The sequence below is a fragment of the Clupea harengus genome, chromosome 9 (assembly GCF_900700415.2).
Source record: "Clupea harengus chromosome 9, Ch_v2.0.2, whole genome shotgun sequence".
Taxonomy (NCBI): domain Eukaryota; kingdom Metazoa; phylum Chordata; class Actinopteri; order Clupeiformes; family Clupeidae; genus Clupea; species Clupea harengus.
This window is the reverse complement of record NC_045160.1, coordinates 11,453,891-11,471,736: the sequence shown is the minus strand read 5'-3', so window position 1 is coordinate 11,471,736 and position 17,846 is coordinate 11,453,891. Positions and strand designations below refer to the sequence as shown.

At 47.0% G+C, this 17,846-nt stretch overlaps 1 protein-coding gene across 6 annotated transcripts in view; it reads right to left on the bottom strand.

Moving 5' to 3' along the window:
* The window catches only part of rap1gap2a (RAP1 GTPase activating protein 2a), a 62,279-nt gene that overhangs the window by 20,864 nt on the left and 23,569 nt on the right, over nucleotides 1–17,846 (bottom strand). For 5 of the 6 annotated variants that reach the window (XR_004164296.2, XM_031573399.2, XM_031573395.2 and 2 more), the window contains one exon: nucleotides 1,286–1,370. Coding sequence is in view for 5 of the 6 variants with exons in the window: in XM_031573399.2 (XP_031429259.1) it covers nucleotides 1,286–1,370 (85 nt within the window). In the remaining variant the exon portion in view is untranslated. Of the gene's footprint in view, nucleotides 1–1,285; nucleotides 1,371–11,822; nucleotides 12,131–17,846 lie in introns of those variants that run through there. The other variant, XM_012828856.3, reaches the window with a different exon arrangement.

Here is a 17,846-nt window from a genome sequence, read left to right as displayed (position 1 = left end):
GTGAGTCCTAGAGATTAACTTATTTTGATGCGAAAGGTCAACATAAAGGCCAGGAACAACAGTCAAGGAACTGGTAAAGCTGTTGGATTAACTGGTACAAAAGTGTCTACATCCACAGTAAACAGAGTGATGTCATCACCTGAAAGGCTGGAAGCAACTACTCCAAAAGCTGCATAAAAAAAAGCAGACTACAGTTTGCACTGTGACAAAGATCTAATACAGAGGAAGAAGGGTAAGGTTTTGTTACTGAAAGAATACCATCCCAATTGTAAAGTACGGGGGTGGCAGCATCATGTTGTGGGGTAGTTTTGCTGCAAGAGGGACTGGTGTACTTCATAAAATTGGTGGCATGAAGAAGGAGAATTGGATGTGGATATTTTGAAACTTCATCCTGAAGACATCAACGAGAAGGCTAAAGCTTGGACTCAAATGGATCTTCAGGCAGTGATTGTAAGCACACTACCAAAATGGTAACGAAATGGCTTATTGACAACAAAGTAAATGCTTTGGAGTGGCCGTCACAAAGCCCTGTCCTTAATCCAATTGAAAATGTGTTGGCTGAACTGAAAAAGTGAGTTTGTGAAAGTTTGTGAATTTGTGAAAAACTGAGTTTGAATGTATTTAGACAAGGTGTATGTAACGTTCAACCTCAACTGAATATACAAAAAGGGTTCACACTAAGTAGCCTCTGCATAGTCAACACAGACCTTTTGAGTAGGGCCTTGAAATAAACCTGGAGGTATTTGTCATTAATGGATGCTGTAATTCTGTAATTATCGTGTTAATTATCGGACAGCGTGTGTTATCGGCAAACGTCGCGTTGTCATGTGAATCCATTATTAAACTGAAGTTATAGATTATTAATCCATTATAAAACTTAGCATTTTGATTGTTTAACAGAATGGCCGATGTTTGACACTGTCCGATAACTGACATAGGTACGCTAACTCCTTAATAATTCCCTGAATTTTGATGAACTCAGTAAAAGACCGTAACCATGTCTTGTATCACATATTTCAGGAATTATTTTAAAGGAGTAACTAAACTAAAGGCATGCAATATGTAAACATGTAAACTTTCTCTTGAAGAGACTCTCAACTTACAGATGGGAGTGAGTCAGATTATGAGCAGGCAGGGAGTTCTAGCTGACATGAATGTTGGGTATCTCTGTGTCATCTATGCCCCACTTAGTGTGAGGAGCCAGCAATGAGGACCCAGAAGAGTGGTGTGTGTGTGTGTGTGTGTGTGTGTGTGTGTGTGTGTGTGTGTGTGTGTCAGGACTTACCTTCATGGTGGGTGGTGCCGTGCGGGGGGGAGATGGCGGACAATCTCCCAGGGGAACATTTGTAATGTTCAGCAGTTCCTGCTTCCTGCAGCATAACCACACACACACACACACACACACACACACACACACACACACACAGAAAGAGAGAGAAAGAGAAACCTGTCATTAAGGCAGGGCAGCACAAGTTCATTAGTCGGACAGAGCAGTGCGGTGGACTTGCTGGAGTTAAAGACTGTAGTGCACCACAACACACACACTACTGCAGTGCCCTTGACAGAGAGAGCGGGCAGTGGACAGGGTTTAGGCACGATGTGGTCATTACTTCCCATGACAAAAATCCAGTCTGAGTTTCCTACTCAAGTATGAGAAGCATGATAGCATCCCTGAGAGGCATCACTGAATCCCAGCACAGTGAGCCAGCACTCCGTGAACAGAGAGAGAGAGAGAGAGAGAGAGAAAGAGAGCGAGCGAGCGAAGGAGAGAGAGAGAATCCTGTCTGGGGTTCTGATGAGATGCTCTCTGCGGAATATGATCATGTGGTAAAAGGACTTCAGCTCACCGGAGACAAATGAGGTCTGCACCTCCAGCTAGCCACCACAGGGCTAAAATAAGAGAGCCAGACACTTTTCCTCCCATGATATTCAGTGAGCGTAATAGTGCCCACTGAGTCTGTCAGACTTTTCTCCGCTCTATCTGTCTTTTCCCCTCTCTTGTTTCTCTCTCTCGGTGGCTTCACACACTCTGAAAATAGTCAAGGAGTGGAGAGGTCAAAAACATCTGCTTATTTAAAATACAAACAGAGAAATGTCAGCTTAAAAGTACAAAATGGCTGCCTGAGCAGTGTTACTCAGAACAACCCAGATTTAAGATGATCCACTTTTCACTGCCAATAACAACACAATTGTGTGTCCTCAAGATTGGCAACTGCACTGAATGGATGACCAGCAGCCACATGGCAGAGAAAGTGGAAAAAGGATGATCAACTGGTGCCGGTTATTAGGAGGTGTGTCGCAGCAACATGGCACCATTTCCATGAACTAATCTAACGACTCACACATGTTGACACCATTCCCATACAACACAGTTGAGAGGAAATGAGAGGGTTCTTGAATGCCTATGGTTACTAAAATTTCCATTCCATTTCATCCACGGATGAGACGGAGAGAGGGTGGGTAAGGGAAGGCCAAGAAACACTGTGAGTAAGTTAGAATGTAGGAGGGATAGACAAAGGCAGAGAGAGACAGAGAGAGGGAGAGAGAAGGAGAGAGAAAACAGCAGCCACCTCCTCCAACACACTCCAGCTGGGCCCACGGTCGAGGCCCAGGCCTCTGGAAACTAGCAGTCATGGCCCCAATCCTCTTCTATTTAGAACAAAGTTGTGCTCTCCTGTCTCCTTTTTCCACTGGGTCAGCCCCAGCACAATACAGCCCTGTGTCTGTGGCCTGAAGCTGCTCAGCCATGGGCAGACTCCCACTCGCACAGTCCATAACCAGCAGCAGGGCTGATGTGGGGCCGGAGCCAAATCTAAGGGCATGTCACCGAAACACAATACCGATACCGAAACACAATAAAAACGCACCTCCAGTATAAATGTGTGTAAAAAAAAGACTGAAAGCAAATAGGTAATGTAGAACGAATCGATCATGTGTCATTGCTCCTGATGCTAAGTATGACTTCTCTGTTGCTGTCATCTGTTGCTGATTTGAGCTCCTGCGCTCCCCATTACATAGTGCCTGAGTATCTGACTGATGGCCCAGAACAGCACTCGGACAGGACGGGACAGTACCCAAGTTGAAATGGTTCAGAACATCAGTTTTAGTGCTAAGTATAAGACTGAAATGAGAGCAACAGTGCGTGGACATTTATTTCTATTTTACTGTATTGTCCTGACCCAACAAGCAGGGCACGGAGAGAGAGAGAGAGAGAGAGAGAGAGAGAGAGAGAGAGAAAGAGAGAGCTGAGGTGTGCTCTGAAGTTTAAAATGAAGTCAGCGCTTTCCTGTCCAGCCAAACTACCTCTGCCAGGCACAGTCCTCCATAGAGGACAGCGGGAAGTGAAGAGTCCTGAATGCACAGGAAAAAAGGCAGGAGAGGGATGTCTGAAAAGACCTGGGCCCGTGCTTTCACATTTATTAAACACATACATGGACACACACACATGCACACACACACACACACACACACACATGCACACACACACACACACACATGCACACACACATGCACACACACATACATGCACACACACATACATAGACGCAGGTATACCCACTCACCCACCCACCCCACAGACACAGACATACGCACACATACGCAGACAGATTTCCATTGATATGCAAATGCATAGAAATAGAGAGAGGACGTGTGTGGGAATATGTATCTTTCTGTGTGTGTGTGTGTGTGTCTCAGGGTGTGCGCGTGTGACAGTGTTTGTGTCCTTGTATTTGTCTGTGAGGTAATGAAGCAGCTCCTGCGTCACTGTCTCCTTGCCCAGGAGAGGCGGGGCACCAGAGACGCAGCATGACAAAGGGAAAACAGAGACACAGAGAGAGAAGGAGAGAGAGAGAGAGAGTAAAAGAGAGAGAGAGTAAAAGAGAGAGAGAGAGAGGTGGAGAGAGAGTAAAAGAGAGAGAGGGAGAGAGAGAGAGGATGGCAGTAGAAAATGAGAGGCAAGAGGAAACCCAGTCTGACTCACTGTGATCTAACTGAGATCATAGTATGAGTGCAGGAGGAGTACATGAACTCTCTCTCTTAAACATACTCTAACACACACACACACACACGCACGCGCACGCACGCGCACGCACGCGCACGCACGCGCACACGCACGCACACGCACACGCACACACTCATACACACGTTTATTTCACCAGGGCTGTCTTTCCATCTATGTTTTTGTGTCTGCGTCTGTCTCTCTTCATATTGACATACTAGAGTAAACACATGTTGACACTCAAACCTCCATCCAACACGTTGCTACTCTCTGACTAATTCAGGAATTTACAAGAGTTTCCTCTTCAGCATCCCTCCCCACGTTCGCTTCACATGATTAAATGATTAGACTGTATTTACCATCGGCAGCCTCACACACGTCTGTACTCGATTACTTATAATTAGACTTCATTCGATACTAATCATTTTAACGCGGCAGAGATGACCTAATCTTCCGGCAACGTATCTCCATGTTTGATGCATTGATAAAGCCCCAGAGATTGGAGATAGGAGGGTGGCAGCTAGATCAGTGCTCCATGGATGGAATGATGTGAAGGAGAAGACGGGGATTAAGAGAGAGGATGGAATGGGCAGAGAGAGATGGGGTAGAAGGGACACACTTTCCCTCTGCTCCTGCCAATTAAGTCTTAATTGTGCAAGCTATTTTGGGCCTAATACGTTTTTTCCCGGCGAGGAAACTCAATAACCAACTCGATCAGCCTCCAGAACCACAATTACGGGGGCTCAAATGATTCCACTAATGGATTTAATATGCGGGCGAATTAGGTGAGGACACACAAAGCCGATGGGGGAACAATTCGGCCTGCGTGGGGCCGCGGTGGAAGCCAGGTGTGACGTGAGCGCAGAATCCCCTTCGCAAAAGACCTCCGTCCTTCTCGAGGCCGTTACAGGGTAAGGCAACGCAGAGCCTCGTCTGATCCCGTGAGCCGCCACCACTGCGAGTGCCATTATCGGCATCATTGCAAAACCTAATTACGGCTTAAGTGGCACACTGCTGCAAAGCTCCGCATTGTCTGTCCTTCCTTTCGGAGAGAGCTGCTGCTGCTGTGCTGGCTCCGTGGCGCGCAGTCCAGAGTCAAGGCTGTCCGTCCTGATTGATCCTTAGTGTGGGGACACAGGCCCTTATCGTCACAGCAGAGGTCTCTACAAGGTGTGCTAAAGATGGTTTTGATGGGAAAGCGAATGATGAAGAGAGATAGAGAGAATTGATGTGTCCCGAGAGTGATGGATGTCCTGTGAAGAGGTGTGTGGTGTGGGCACTGGGGGGTGGAGAGAGAGAGAGATAGGAGAGAGAGAGAGAGAGAGAGAGAGAGAGAGATAGGAGAGAGAGAGAGAGAGAGAGAGAGAGAGAGAGAGAGAGAGAGAGAGAGAGAGAGAGAGAGAGATGGGCCTTGGCTCTTCTAGGACTCCTTCCTGCCCGCACTCACTCCTGTTGCACAGTGATGGGAATGTGTGTGTGTGTGTGTGTGTGTGTGTGCATTGGAAGGGGGTCAGGGTGGCCCCCTTCTTCATCTGGACATGCTCTCAGGGGTCAGGTTAGGTAAGGGATATTTATAGCTGGAGAGCAATATGGAGAGCAGCCAGTGGTCCTCTCATACTGTCTCAATAACAGAACTGACCAAGACACACACGCACATGTACAAAACACATATTTGTTATTCCTTGGTATGGAATTAAATGGTTTCAAATGAAAGCAATTAGCCCTTGACTTGTTTATCACTGAGAGAAATCAATTTTGCATGCTGGAAAAGCGCTCTCAGTACTTTGGTCTAACCTAGTTGAAGTAGACCAAAAGCACACTCAATAATGGCAAATAGGTACAAAGAAAATGGAGATCAAAGCTTTAGTCCAGAGCAACACTAAGAGACAATCTCTAATGCCAGCTTTACTCATGGAAAAAAGAAAAGCTGAATGGTTTGCATAAGCAGCCGTTTTGGAACTGTGGCCTCAACTAACCTGTCCAACCTACTGATGCGTAGCATTTGCAGCATTTCATCCGTCCTCTTGGGGTTGACCTTAGGTCCTGAGTCAGACTTGATGGTCACTCCGTTTTCAAAAGTAGTTTTGAATGAGATTACTACGCAGGTGAGGGACCACAGTTCTGCATGAAGGCAAAACCCCGGAACTAAAATGTCTACAGAAGCCATCGCTATTGTGTAAAGCGGTGATCCAGACAGACCAAACTGCATGTGCTTTGATGCTCTTGGTCTCATTTCAGTGCAGGCCTGGAACCATTGTTACCTTTCAATCAACCATATTACAAGACCAATTCCAGAGAGCACTAATGTAACTGTGGTCATTGGGGGCTCTTCTGGTCTCTTGTACAGCTACCGCTAATTGGTTGTTTCCTCCAAGCACCTGCTCCTCATTCGCCTCCAGTTAAGCCATTAATTGAGACCAGGCCAAGAAGAGCCTGCAGCCTTCAATCAATACTTCAATTAATCAGGGCACCCAGTGCTCACTACTGCCTGCTGTACCAGTGCAACCAGGGCTGATGCAGCTGCCTATGGGAGTCACGTGATAATGCAAAGATCTACTGTATGTATGTACTTGAATGTATACACGCCATCTACTTAACCCTTGTGATGTACACGTTTTTGATTAGCGTCAGTGTACATGTTACATAACAACACGATGCCATTTCGTGCCAGGAGTAATAAAAAGGCTATTACAAATTATGAGCAGACCACATCAAGAACAGGCAGAGATGCAAAGTACATTCTCTCTAAACACACACACACAGACACACACACACACACAGACACACACACACACACACACACATCCACACACACACAGACACATTCACACAAAGCATCATATCGTTCTAAGAGACAGATAGTCCTTGCGAGAGGGTGGGACTATCAGGCTCTCTGACTGCTATCTGATTGGTGGTATTAAAGGACTCCTGCTTCACTCTCCAGTCAGAGCTTCAGTGAGACAGGCAGGGCCAGGGTGTGCTACCAGCTCGCCGACAGCTCCAAGGTCAGCTGGAGGGGCGTCAGGCTGTTCCTATGGGAGGAAACGTGTCTATTCTGGTCCACACTGCTCTACTGAAGCAGTTAATTCAGATGAAGAGGATGTCAGTGCAACAAGGTGAAGCGTAGGGTCATTTTTTATGTTGTTGTTTTTGTTGTATACAGCCTACTGAGAGGTTAATGTCTTCAAAACCTCTGCAAAGTCGGAATTGGCTCTCCCTTTCTCATAGTAGTCCCAAACAACATGAATATTTTGCAACAGCTCAGTTTCAGATGCTTAAATCACAGTTTACAGCGTATGTGACTTATAGCTGGCATTTCTTCTTACATTTTGAAAACACTCAGTGCCAGAAGATTCAGACATGGGGAAAGTCTCAGAGAAGAAGTAGACTGTTGATATGTAATTCAAACAGCCCCCCAGCCCCCCCCTCCCCCTCCCAGAACCTGCTCCAAATGACATGACACACCAGAGCAGGGGGAACATAACTCAACCATGTGTTCACATGACGTCAGTCAGACTCTTCTGTTGGTCAAACAACTCGGTGTCCATGAACACAAATCCAGTCAAGTGTAAGTTTGGCGGGCTCTACAGCACCGATAGTCCCTGAGTGTTTTGGGCCAGGACCGATTTCTACAGAACCCCTCGCACCCCCCAGGGCAATCAATGAGATTTTTCTTTAAGAGAATGACAGCTGAAGACAGGGCCTGATGCAGAGAGAAGGGCTTGCAGAGTCTCGAGTGGCCTTTTAGATGTCGGAGAGCATTTTCGCTTTCATTTGGGAAGGTGCCATGTGACGTTATTTGTGAAGGAAAAGGTAGAAAGGGGATTGGGTGTCGAGATGGGGTGGGGGGTGGGAGGTGAACATAAAGATGAAGAAAGAGAGAGAGAGAGAGAGAGAGAGTGAGAGGAGGATGAGAGGGAGAGAAAGACAGAGAGAGAGAAAGAGATGTGGAAAAGAAAAGAGCTCGCTAAAAATACCCTCCACAATCCCACACTCGCCCCCTCCGTAAATAGGCTCCATGCAATCTGTCAGCGGGGCCGTCTCTGGAACTTGTTAAGAGAGACAATGCTACCTCATCCATTACACTTACTGATACAGCTCACTGGCACTGCCATGAACACACACACACACACACACACACACACACACACACACACACACACACACACACACATACACACACACATACACACACACACACACACACACACACACACACACACACACACACACACACACACACACACACACACACACATACACACACACACATACACATACACACACACACACACACACACACACACACACACACACAGACACACACACACACACACACACACATACACGTCGTTCAAGTGTCTCTTCCCCCCCACCCCCTCTCTCTTTTGGTGTCTCTTTACCAGTCTGATAAACTCACACAGACACACACACACAGGAACACCAGCAAACACCGGCACACATCCATGCAGACACACATACACACACACACACACACACACAGACATGATGGAGTGCTTGTTTTATGAATGGCGAAGGGCTAGTTAAAGAGGTCAGACAGAGCAGCCTCTGGCCAAATGAGAGTCAGTGATTCCAAACTCATTCACCTCTGTACTTTTCCATTCAGAGCCATATTACACCAAACCTCCATACATCCATCCACACACAACACCCAACCTCACCTCTCACAAACCAGCACATCTAGCCATAGTTACTTGTCCAATGTCACGACACTGACGCTTACATGGTGCTGACCATGAAGCTCTGGGAGAAGTGTGTGTCCTTCAGCTGTGTGTGTGTAGCCACACGAAGCACTGAAAGAAGTGTGTGTCCTTCACCTGTGTGTGTAGCCACATGAAAGACATGACTCAGTCCGTAGGGTTGGGGGTACCACATACAGATCTTAACAAGCCAGACCGGCTGCGTTTAAGTGGCAAATTACTAATGTAATTTCATAGACTGAAGTCTTTTCCGCAAACTCAGGGGTTCTGTGTGTGTGTGTTTGCTTTCAATGGCAATGACGAGGGGCAGGGGACGGGGGAAGGGGGTCATCTGCTCAAACAGCTGCTAATCACAACTGCTTTCACACTGAGCCTGAGATATAGATAAAGAGAAGGGGGAAAAGAAAACAAACAGCTAAGCAGACAGAGAGAGAGGGAGGGAAAGAGAGAGAGAGAGAGACAACTTTAGATGGAGAGAGAAAATAAACAGTATGGGGGACAGACTGTGAGAGAGAGACACACATAGATTAAAACAGAAGAGAGGGAGAGAGAGAGAGAAATTAACAAAGCCAGCTGGTTGATAAATGGACAAACAGGCAGACGTTCATAGAAACACAAGTAAACAGACCCACACACACAGCAAGAGTGAGAAAGACAGGCAGGCAGACAGACAGACAGAAATAAACAGTGCCTGGGCAAGAGCATCTCAAGTGTTGAACTACAGACAGCTGAAAGTAGCGAGGACTGAGAAGACACGAGAGGAGGAAGGGAAAGAGAAGACTGAAGAGGGAAGAGTGGAAAGAGAGAGTGAGTCAAGTGGGCAGGTTGTTCAAACTCACAGTCACAGAGGAACCCAGAGAAAGAGAGAGGGGGGAAACAAAGAGAGAGAGGGAGAGAGAAAAAGAGAGATGGTGTTTTCAGAGAGGAGGAAAATATTAGTCGGGCCACGGTACCAAACAAACACCATGATTAAAGCAGCATTCTCATTTAAACAAATGCCTCTTCAATTATAATTCTCAATTTCCCTATGACCACAAAGCAGCCCCCTTTTTAATAGTATGCGTAAATGGAACAACTGAACTGTGAGAAGAGAGAATGCAAAAACTATAATGAGAGTGAGAGACATAGAGAGGAAGATGAGAGAGAGACGGCCAGCTACCCCTTGTGGCTCTGTGGAGGCAAGCTTAAGCAGTCCAGACTGGCTCTCCTCCCAGGCCTGAGTGAGTAATAATTACAGAAAATGAATAATAATCAACCAGTCTGTCCTGATAATCACAGCTCGAGTCGTAATGAAGTATGCTTAACAACAGTCCGCCTGACATTAAACCCCCCGATTTGAGATGAGAGGTGTGCCCTACAGGGGCCATTACAGTGGCAATCAGCAGCAGTCAAATGGATGAACTGGCTTTACTCCTGTTTAATGCTTAAACCTATGCAGTGGGGCACATGTCTGTGTAAGTGTGTGTGTGTGTGTGTGTGTGTGTGTGTGTGTGTGTGTGTGTGTGTGTGTGTGTGTGTGTGTGTGTGTGTGTGTGTGTGTGTGTGTGTGTGTGTGTGTCTGTGTGTCTCTGTGTGTGTGTGTGTCTGTGTGTCTCTCTGTCTGTCTGTCTGTCTGTGTGTGTGTGTGTGTGTGTGTGTGTGTGTGTGTGTGTGTGTGTGTGTGTGTGTGTGTGTGTGTGTGTGTGTGTGTGTGTGTGTGAGTATGACTTTGACATGTGCACTCACAAACATACTGTATATACAAACACTTCTGAGGCTCACATTGGTTTTCTCAGAAATGACAGATAGGAAAAAAGCACGTAGCGTGGCACTGTATAGAGGTGTAGAGGCAGAGAATATGATTCAGTCTCAATCAGCCAGCAACCCGCTCATTCCACAGCTGCTTATCTCCATAGGAAAATACCGCTGCCGAGTCCAAGCGTAAGCCGTCCATGCAAATGTCACTGTATGTGGGCCTTATCTTTGTGTGCAACACATTACATCATACTATACCTACGAGAAGGAAACCATATTTAACATATCCTGGTCGCTGTGTGTGTGTATATATATGTATGTATGTGAGTGTGTGTGTGTGTGTGTGTGTGTGTGTGTGTGTGTGTGTGTGTGTGTGTGTGTGTGTGTGTGTGTGTGTGTGTGTGTGTGTGTGTGTGTGTGTGTAAACTCATGCACAATAAATGTAGGCATCATCAGACAAAAATGATGTCACCATTTCTGTATTCCTACTGACCCATAAGTCAATACACTAATGAGCTATTGCTATTTTAAACAAGCTCCACAAACCCTAATAGTGCAGGCTCTGTTTTCAAGGACAGGCCTTTAAAAGCAGTCGTGGCTGGGTCTGCACAGGAGGGGACCTCCCACAGTCTCCGTTGCTGTTTGCCCATGTCAGGGCTAAGCAGGGTCACAGCGCTACTACACTGCTGGGCTGCTCTACCACTGGTGGGGTCGGCAGAACCAAGAACAGAGGATGATTTCATTATAGATTTTTTTTTAAGTATTTCCTTTCTCCCTGCCTTCTTTCCTTCTCTCTCTCTTTCTCTCTCTCTCTCTCTATATATATATATATATATCTGAGTTCAATCTCTTTCTTTCTCCCCATCTCTTCAATCTCTTTCTTTCTCTCCGTCTCTTCAATCTCTGGCTCTCTTTATTTCTTTAGTGCTTATCTCCATTCATACGTTATCCTCTTCAGTGCAATAGCTTATGAACTAGCTTCAGGTCAGCAGCAACTCGGTTTAGCTTGTTTAGATAGTTCACACAGCTGTCTCTTTATATCTCTGACCCCCTCTTTGTGTTTGTTCAGTTTGCCTTCTCACCTTTCACCTCTACCTCTCCTCTCTTATCATTTACAAAGATCCACTTGTGATGTAACGCTTTTCAGCATCATGTTATCGCACATACACACACACACACACACACACACACACACACACACACACACACACACACACACACACACACACACACTCACCCTGAGCAGCACTACACAATGCCTCAAAAAGTAGGACCATTACAGAACAACTTGCATTATTGCAGTGTCTGCAAACCCTGACCACAGCGAAAACTTTTCCTCTTCAACAAAAAAAGAAAAGTTCACCCACCACTCACTCTCCTTCTCTTTCTCCCTCTCCCTCTCCTTCTCCCTCTCCCTCTCCTTCTGCCGCCGGGACTTGTGCAGGAGTCCGATGAGGATCACGGCCGCACGGATGCCGGCTTTCTTGGACGGCCTCTTGCCCGGGGCCTGGGCCTGGGACATGTTCCCTGCCCTCCCCTCCTCGCCTGCTCCTGTTCCTGCCGTGGCCGCTGTAGTCCCTGTGGCCCTGGAGCTGCTGATCGGCTCTCCCACAAACAACCTCACTGGCGCAGGCAGAGGCAGCGAGTCTGCTGTGCATCTCTGGCTACCTCTCTCCTTCTCCCTCACACATACACTCTCTCACTTGACACTCTCTCTCTCTCTCGCTCTCTCTCTCCTGCTCCCTCCTTCTCTGCTCTCACTCCCTCCCACTTTCAGCTTTGATAGGCTGAGGTTAATGCAGGCTCTACCTCTCTCCCCTCCTCCAGTCCCTCCCTCCCTCTCTCTCTCTCTCTTTCTCTATCCCTCTCTCTTTCTGTTTCTGTGTGGAGGGTCTGGCCAGCCTCTGTTTCCCCCAGTAACAGCACTGGTTTAATTCTGTTGCACTCGCTCAGATACTGTCCCTAGCACGCCCTCTGTTTGTCATTGAACTCTCTCCCTAACTCTCTCTCTCTCTCTCTTTCTCTCGGATCGCTGTATTTACCTCAGTTTCTTTTGATCTTACCCCTGCCCAAACATTCCCACTCTGTAATTTTACAAAGCCTCAATCAGACTTCAGTGTACCAAAGACCTCTCTTCAACATGCTGGAGCCTCAGCACATAGTTTTATGTCAACTCGCATGTGAAGGTTTGGAAACAGCTTGTCAAACACAACCTCCCCTCTCCAGTTAAGTGAAATTGTGTTGTGTGTATGGGTGTGTATGGGTGTGTATGGGTGTGTATGGGTGTGATGCTTTGTTTCTCTCTACGCTTCCTCTTTTTTTGTTTGGATAGTGATGATCTCTCTCTCTCTGTCTCTCTCTCATCCCTGAAACTTCTCTTCTAACCTGTTCTGTGGCCTCTTGCCTTTCATCTTGTCCATATTTGTCTTTCAAGATGGCATCAGGTGCTCACACACACACACACAAGTGCCTCTTTCTACTCCACTCCCTGCCCCACCCCCACTCCACCCCTCCCTCCCTCCCTCCCTCCCTCCCTCCCTTCCACTCCCTTCCACTCCCTTCCACTCCTCCCCCTGACCAGAGCTACCCCTTTGTTGCGGCTCCATCCATCACATCTCATTGTGAGACAGCAGACTGACTAAGGCCCATTGGGAATCAATGGCAGCGATGTGTGAAAGCAGCCCATCGAGGCGCATCCTGTCGTACCTCAGCCACTGGAAAGGCTGCTTTTCAACCTGCAGCTCCGCTTCAGCTCGTCGAGTGAGCGATGACCAGTCCAGTCTATGGCCCGCCATACCCTGCATGCCTTTTCAAATAAACAACTAAATAACTGAGAAGAAAAGAGCAGAGATGGCCACGTAAGAGCAGTGGTGCTGGAGCGTGGCGCGGCGTGGTGCTAGTGATCAATAGTGTGTCAGGAATGCAGATCCCTGGATGTTAAACAGCGCTGGGATTCTTCAGGCTCCACTCACATCACATCCTCCAATCACCTCGCAACTCTCTTTCAAAAACAAACAAATGCAAACAGTCTCCATTCATTAACATGCCTGGCTGGGGGCAAAAAGAAATACAACAGGTATTTTTGCACAATGAATCTGCATTCCCTGGCATTCTCAAGTTACTTCTCTGCCATGGTAATGCTTGCCGCCTCTCTCCTGAATCCCACCCAAAGGATACCTGTTCCCAGGGTAACACATGGCAGGCTTGGCTACGTGCGAAGATGTTATTCCTTTCAAAAATCAACAGCCCCTTGTTACTTCGCTTGTTGTTCTAGGTTACATGTTCAGACGGAATGTTTGCATCAGAATGTCACCCATGCGTCTCCATAGGTGAACAATGTCCAGTAAAGTCCATGTCCACTAATTGTTTGTCCATAGAGACTTACTGGTACCAATTTAAATCTTAAGCACAATTGCAATGTGGCATACGTGGACGTCATTAATCAGTGTGTCGTCACAGAGGTATGGAGATAAACAACATTGGGGCCCCAGGGAGCCATCAGTGGGGCCCCCTCGTCCCCTGTCTGCTGGGGAGTGGCAGGCAAGATGAGGGGAGCAGACAGCGCTGCTTAATTAGACAAAAAGGCAAGGAGCCCAGGATGCAGCACAGAGCACTCCAGGTGTGGAGGAGACAGGGTGAGGAGATGAAGTGTGGTGAGCCCCCCTGAGCTCAGGCACACATGCACCATCCTTCACACAGGTACACACACACACACACACACACACACACACACACACACACACACACACACACACGCACACACACGCACGCACACACAGATATATACACACAGAGACATACACACACACATGCACCCTCCTCCAGCAGTTACACACGCACAAATTAATTCTCCTCTCCTCCAACAGACACATACACACACACACACACACACACCTTCCTCCCAGAGCCATACATGAACTCAGAGCATGGCAAAAACATATTTTCTCACTGACTCTTTGACACACACAGCCCTACACACGGTGTCCTAGTGTGCCTATGCAAACTACACACAAACACACACAGTTACCAACAAGCTGGTTTGTAACTGAGTGTGCAGATTTGTGTGACTGGGTGTGAGTGTGCGTGTGCATGTGTAGACACGCACACACACTCCCCACCACGAGCCCTCTCTCCTTTCCACGATGATGATGTTCTCACACACACACACACACACACACACACACACACACACACCACACACACACACACACACACACACGATGATGATGTTCACTATGCATACACCCCTGTGCCCCCCCTCTCCCACAGAGCCCCCCCCCCCCCTGAAAACAAACATCATATATCACACAGCCCTGTCTGCTTGGTAGATTAACATCAGCGTATGTCAGAGAAGCTGTACCCACGGCACCAGTGGCTCTGTCCAGCTGGCTGGCAGTGAAGGGGGAGATGGCTCTGACAGTGAGGATTTTGCTAATTGTATAGATTAGTTGTGTGCACACACACATATATTTACACATTCTTATTTAGTTATTTATTCATTTATATAATCTCTCTTCATATTCATTTACTCAATAAAAGTAAAATTAATGTTAGTAATGGTATGGTATACAGTATCAGCACTACACTACCCATAAGCACTGTGAAAATCATATTTCACTGATATAAAACAGTGAATCAACTCCTCCTCTTTAGGAGAGGACAAAAGAATGTTCTGTTTGTATGAGCTCACACTCAATATAAAATGTAAATTCTCGTGGCCATCGTGATCCACACACACACACACACACACACACACACACACACACACACACACACATACACACACACACACACTCACACACACAGATACAGACAGGGGTGATGACTCCCCTTCCCCCACCCCGGAGAGTTGTCAGTCACCTGGAGGGGGTGTAAACAGATCCTTCTGGCCAAAGCAAAGGGCACCATCTCCCTTGGCTGTAGCTGGATTGGGAGGGTAGGGGGGCGGTGGGGTTGGGGGAGTTCAGTGGAAGGAGGAAGTGTTTAGATAGAAGCCAGACTGAGTGACCTGAGAGGCAGGGTGGTCTGAGAGCTGAAGTTGCTGACTGCTCAGGGCATGGAGATTAGCGGTGTTAAAAATATTAGCGACCTGTGACACTGCAGCTTCTCTCTCTCTCTCTATCTCTCTCTCTCTCTCTCTCTTTATATCTATCTCTCTCTCTCTCTCTTTATATCTATCTCTCTCTCTCTCTCTCTCTGTATGTATGTCTCTCTCTCTCTCTCTCTATCTATCTCTCTCTCTCTTTCTATCTATCTCTCTCTCTCTATCTATCTCTCTATCTCTCTCTCTCTCTCTCTCTCTCTCTCTCTCGAAAACACATACACTACTCCGTACATAGATAGCACCTTGAACCTCAAACCATACATTAACTCAATAGCCACCACAGATAGCATGAGTCACAGCACTGGTTGGCATGGAGAGAAATAAAGAGGCAAGGTGACTGTGGGTTCGGTCCCACTGGCAGAGTTCATGCCAAACTAAACACCACAGCCAGAAATAACCAGCGACGGCATGGGGCAAACATTTGGGTTTGGACCCAGGCCCGGAGAGCTCCGCAAGTACTACAGTACTGTTAGGCCTGTGGGTGCAGACTATGCCACACACACACACACACAGACACAGACACACACACTCAGCCTTGCAGCCTGCACTATGGCAAGACATATATTTTAGACAGCATCTATTCATGTTGAATTTCGTTGCCCACCCAATATATCCGACTGTACACCCCAGGATGACATCCCGATAACAGTCCAGCTGATTTGAGGACAACTGTTTCTGTCTTTCCCTCCTGAGGACACCACGGTCTCGGCGCGGATCTCGGACTGTCTGGCTGATATATCCACATGGATGAAAAATCACCACCTTCAGCTGAACCTGGCCAAAACGGAGCTGATGGTCTTCCCAGCCAAACAGGTCATCCACCATAACATCAATATCAATATTGACTCTTTATCTCTTGTTCCATCCAAAACAGCAAGAAACCTGGGGGTCATTATTGATGACCAACTAACCTTCACGGCCCACATCGCCTCTGTCTCCAGGTCGTGCCGCTTTGCGCTATACAACATCCGCAAAATCAGGCCGTACCTAACCCAGTATGCCACCCAGCTGCTGGTGCAAACCTTGGTGAGTTCCCGCCTGGACTACTGCAACGCCCTCCTAACGGGCCTGCCGGCTTGCGTGGTGAAACCACTACAGATGATCCAGAACGCGGCGGCGCGTCTGGTGTTCAACCAACCGAAAAGGGCACACGTCACCCCGCTACTCATTGAGCTCCACTGGCTGCCAGTAGCTGCTCGCATTAAGTTCAAGTCACTTATGCTTGCCTACAGAGTGCTTGCTGGTTCTGCTCCCACCTACCTAAATGCTCTTGTAAGGGCAAATGTTACACCCAGGACGCTGCGCTCGTCTAGTGAGCGTCGTTTGGCACTGCCGTCTGTGCAAGCACGGCAATCCAGACTATTCTCATTTGTAGTTCCACGTTGGTGGAACGAACTGCCTAGTACTACCAGAGCAGGGGCGTCCCTCTCTACCTTCAAGAAGCTTTTGAAGACCCAACTCTTCAGAGAGCACCTCCCTTCCTAAACTGGCACCTGACTAGCGCTTAACTTGCACTTCAGCAGTTACATTCCTGCACTTCTTTTTCCTTTTTTCTAGGTCGTTGTTTTCCAATTCTCATGTAAAGTAGTATTTATTGTTACACCATGCTTTTTATTGCTCTTAGCTTGACTGTTCTCTCCCTTGTACGTCGCTTTGGACAAAAGCGTCTGCTAAATGACTAAATGTAAATGTAAATGCATTCATCAAACTAGATGATAAGGTCTATGCATTATAATTGTGTTTGTTGTTCTGTAAATGGAACTGTATTTGACAGAGGATAGATGTAGGCTGTTCGTCACAAAATATCGGCTTTAAGTCTCTTACGATCTGTTTGTAAAACTACAAATTATGATCCCGTAACAGTGTGTCACTTTCGACCCGTTTCTCCCCTATTGTGTCCATCCATGCCTGCATCACTGTAACTGAGACCAGATACACAACTGACAACTGGCCCCCTCTTCACTTAACCCTGCAGCCGGCCCTGCTCACAGTACATTTTACTTCATGCACTTCATCTTTTCTTCATTGAGTAAGGGTAATAATGCACTTCATCTTTTCTTCATTGAGTAAGGGTAATAATGCACTTCATCTTTTCTTCATTGAGTAAGGGTAATAATGCACTTCATCTTTTCTTTATTGAGTAAGGGTAATAATGCACTTCATCTTTTCTTCATTGAGTAAGCCTTACTCAGTAAGGTAATAATGTTACCACACAGTGTAATGTTGTAGCCTGGAGCTGCCATTCCACAAAGTGAGCTCTCAAGATATAGACTGGAAGTGCCAGGTT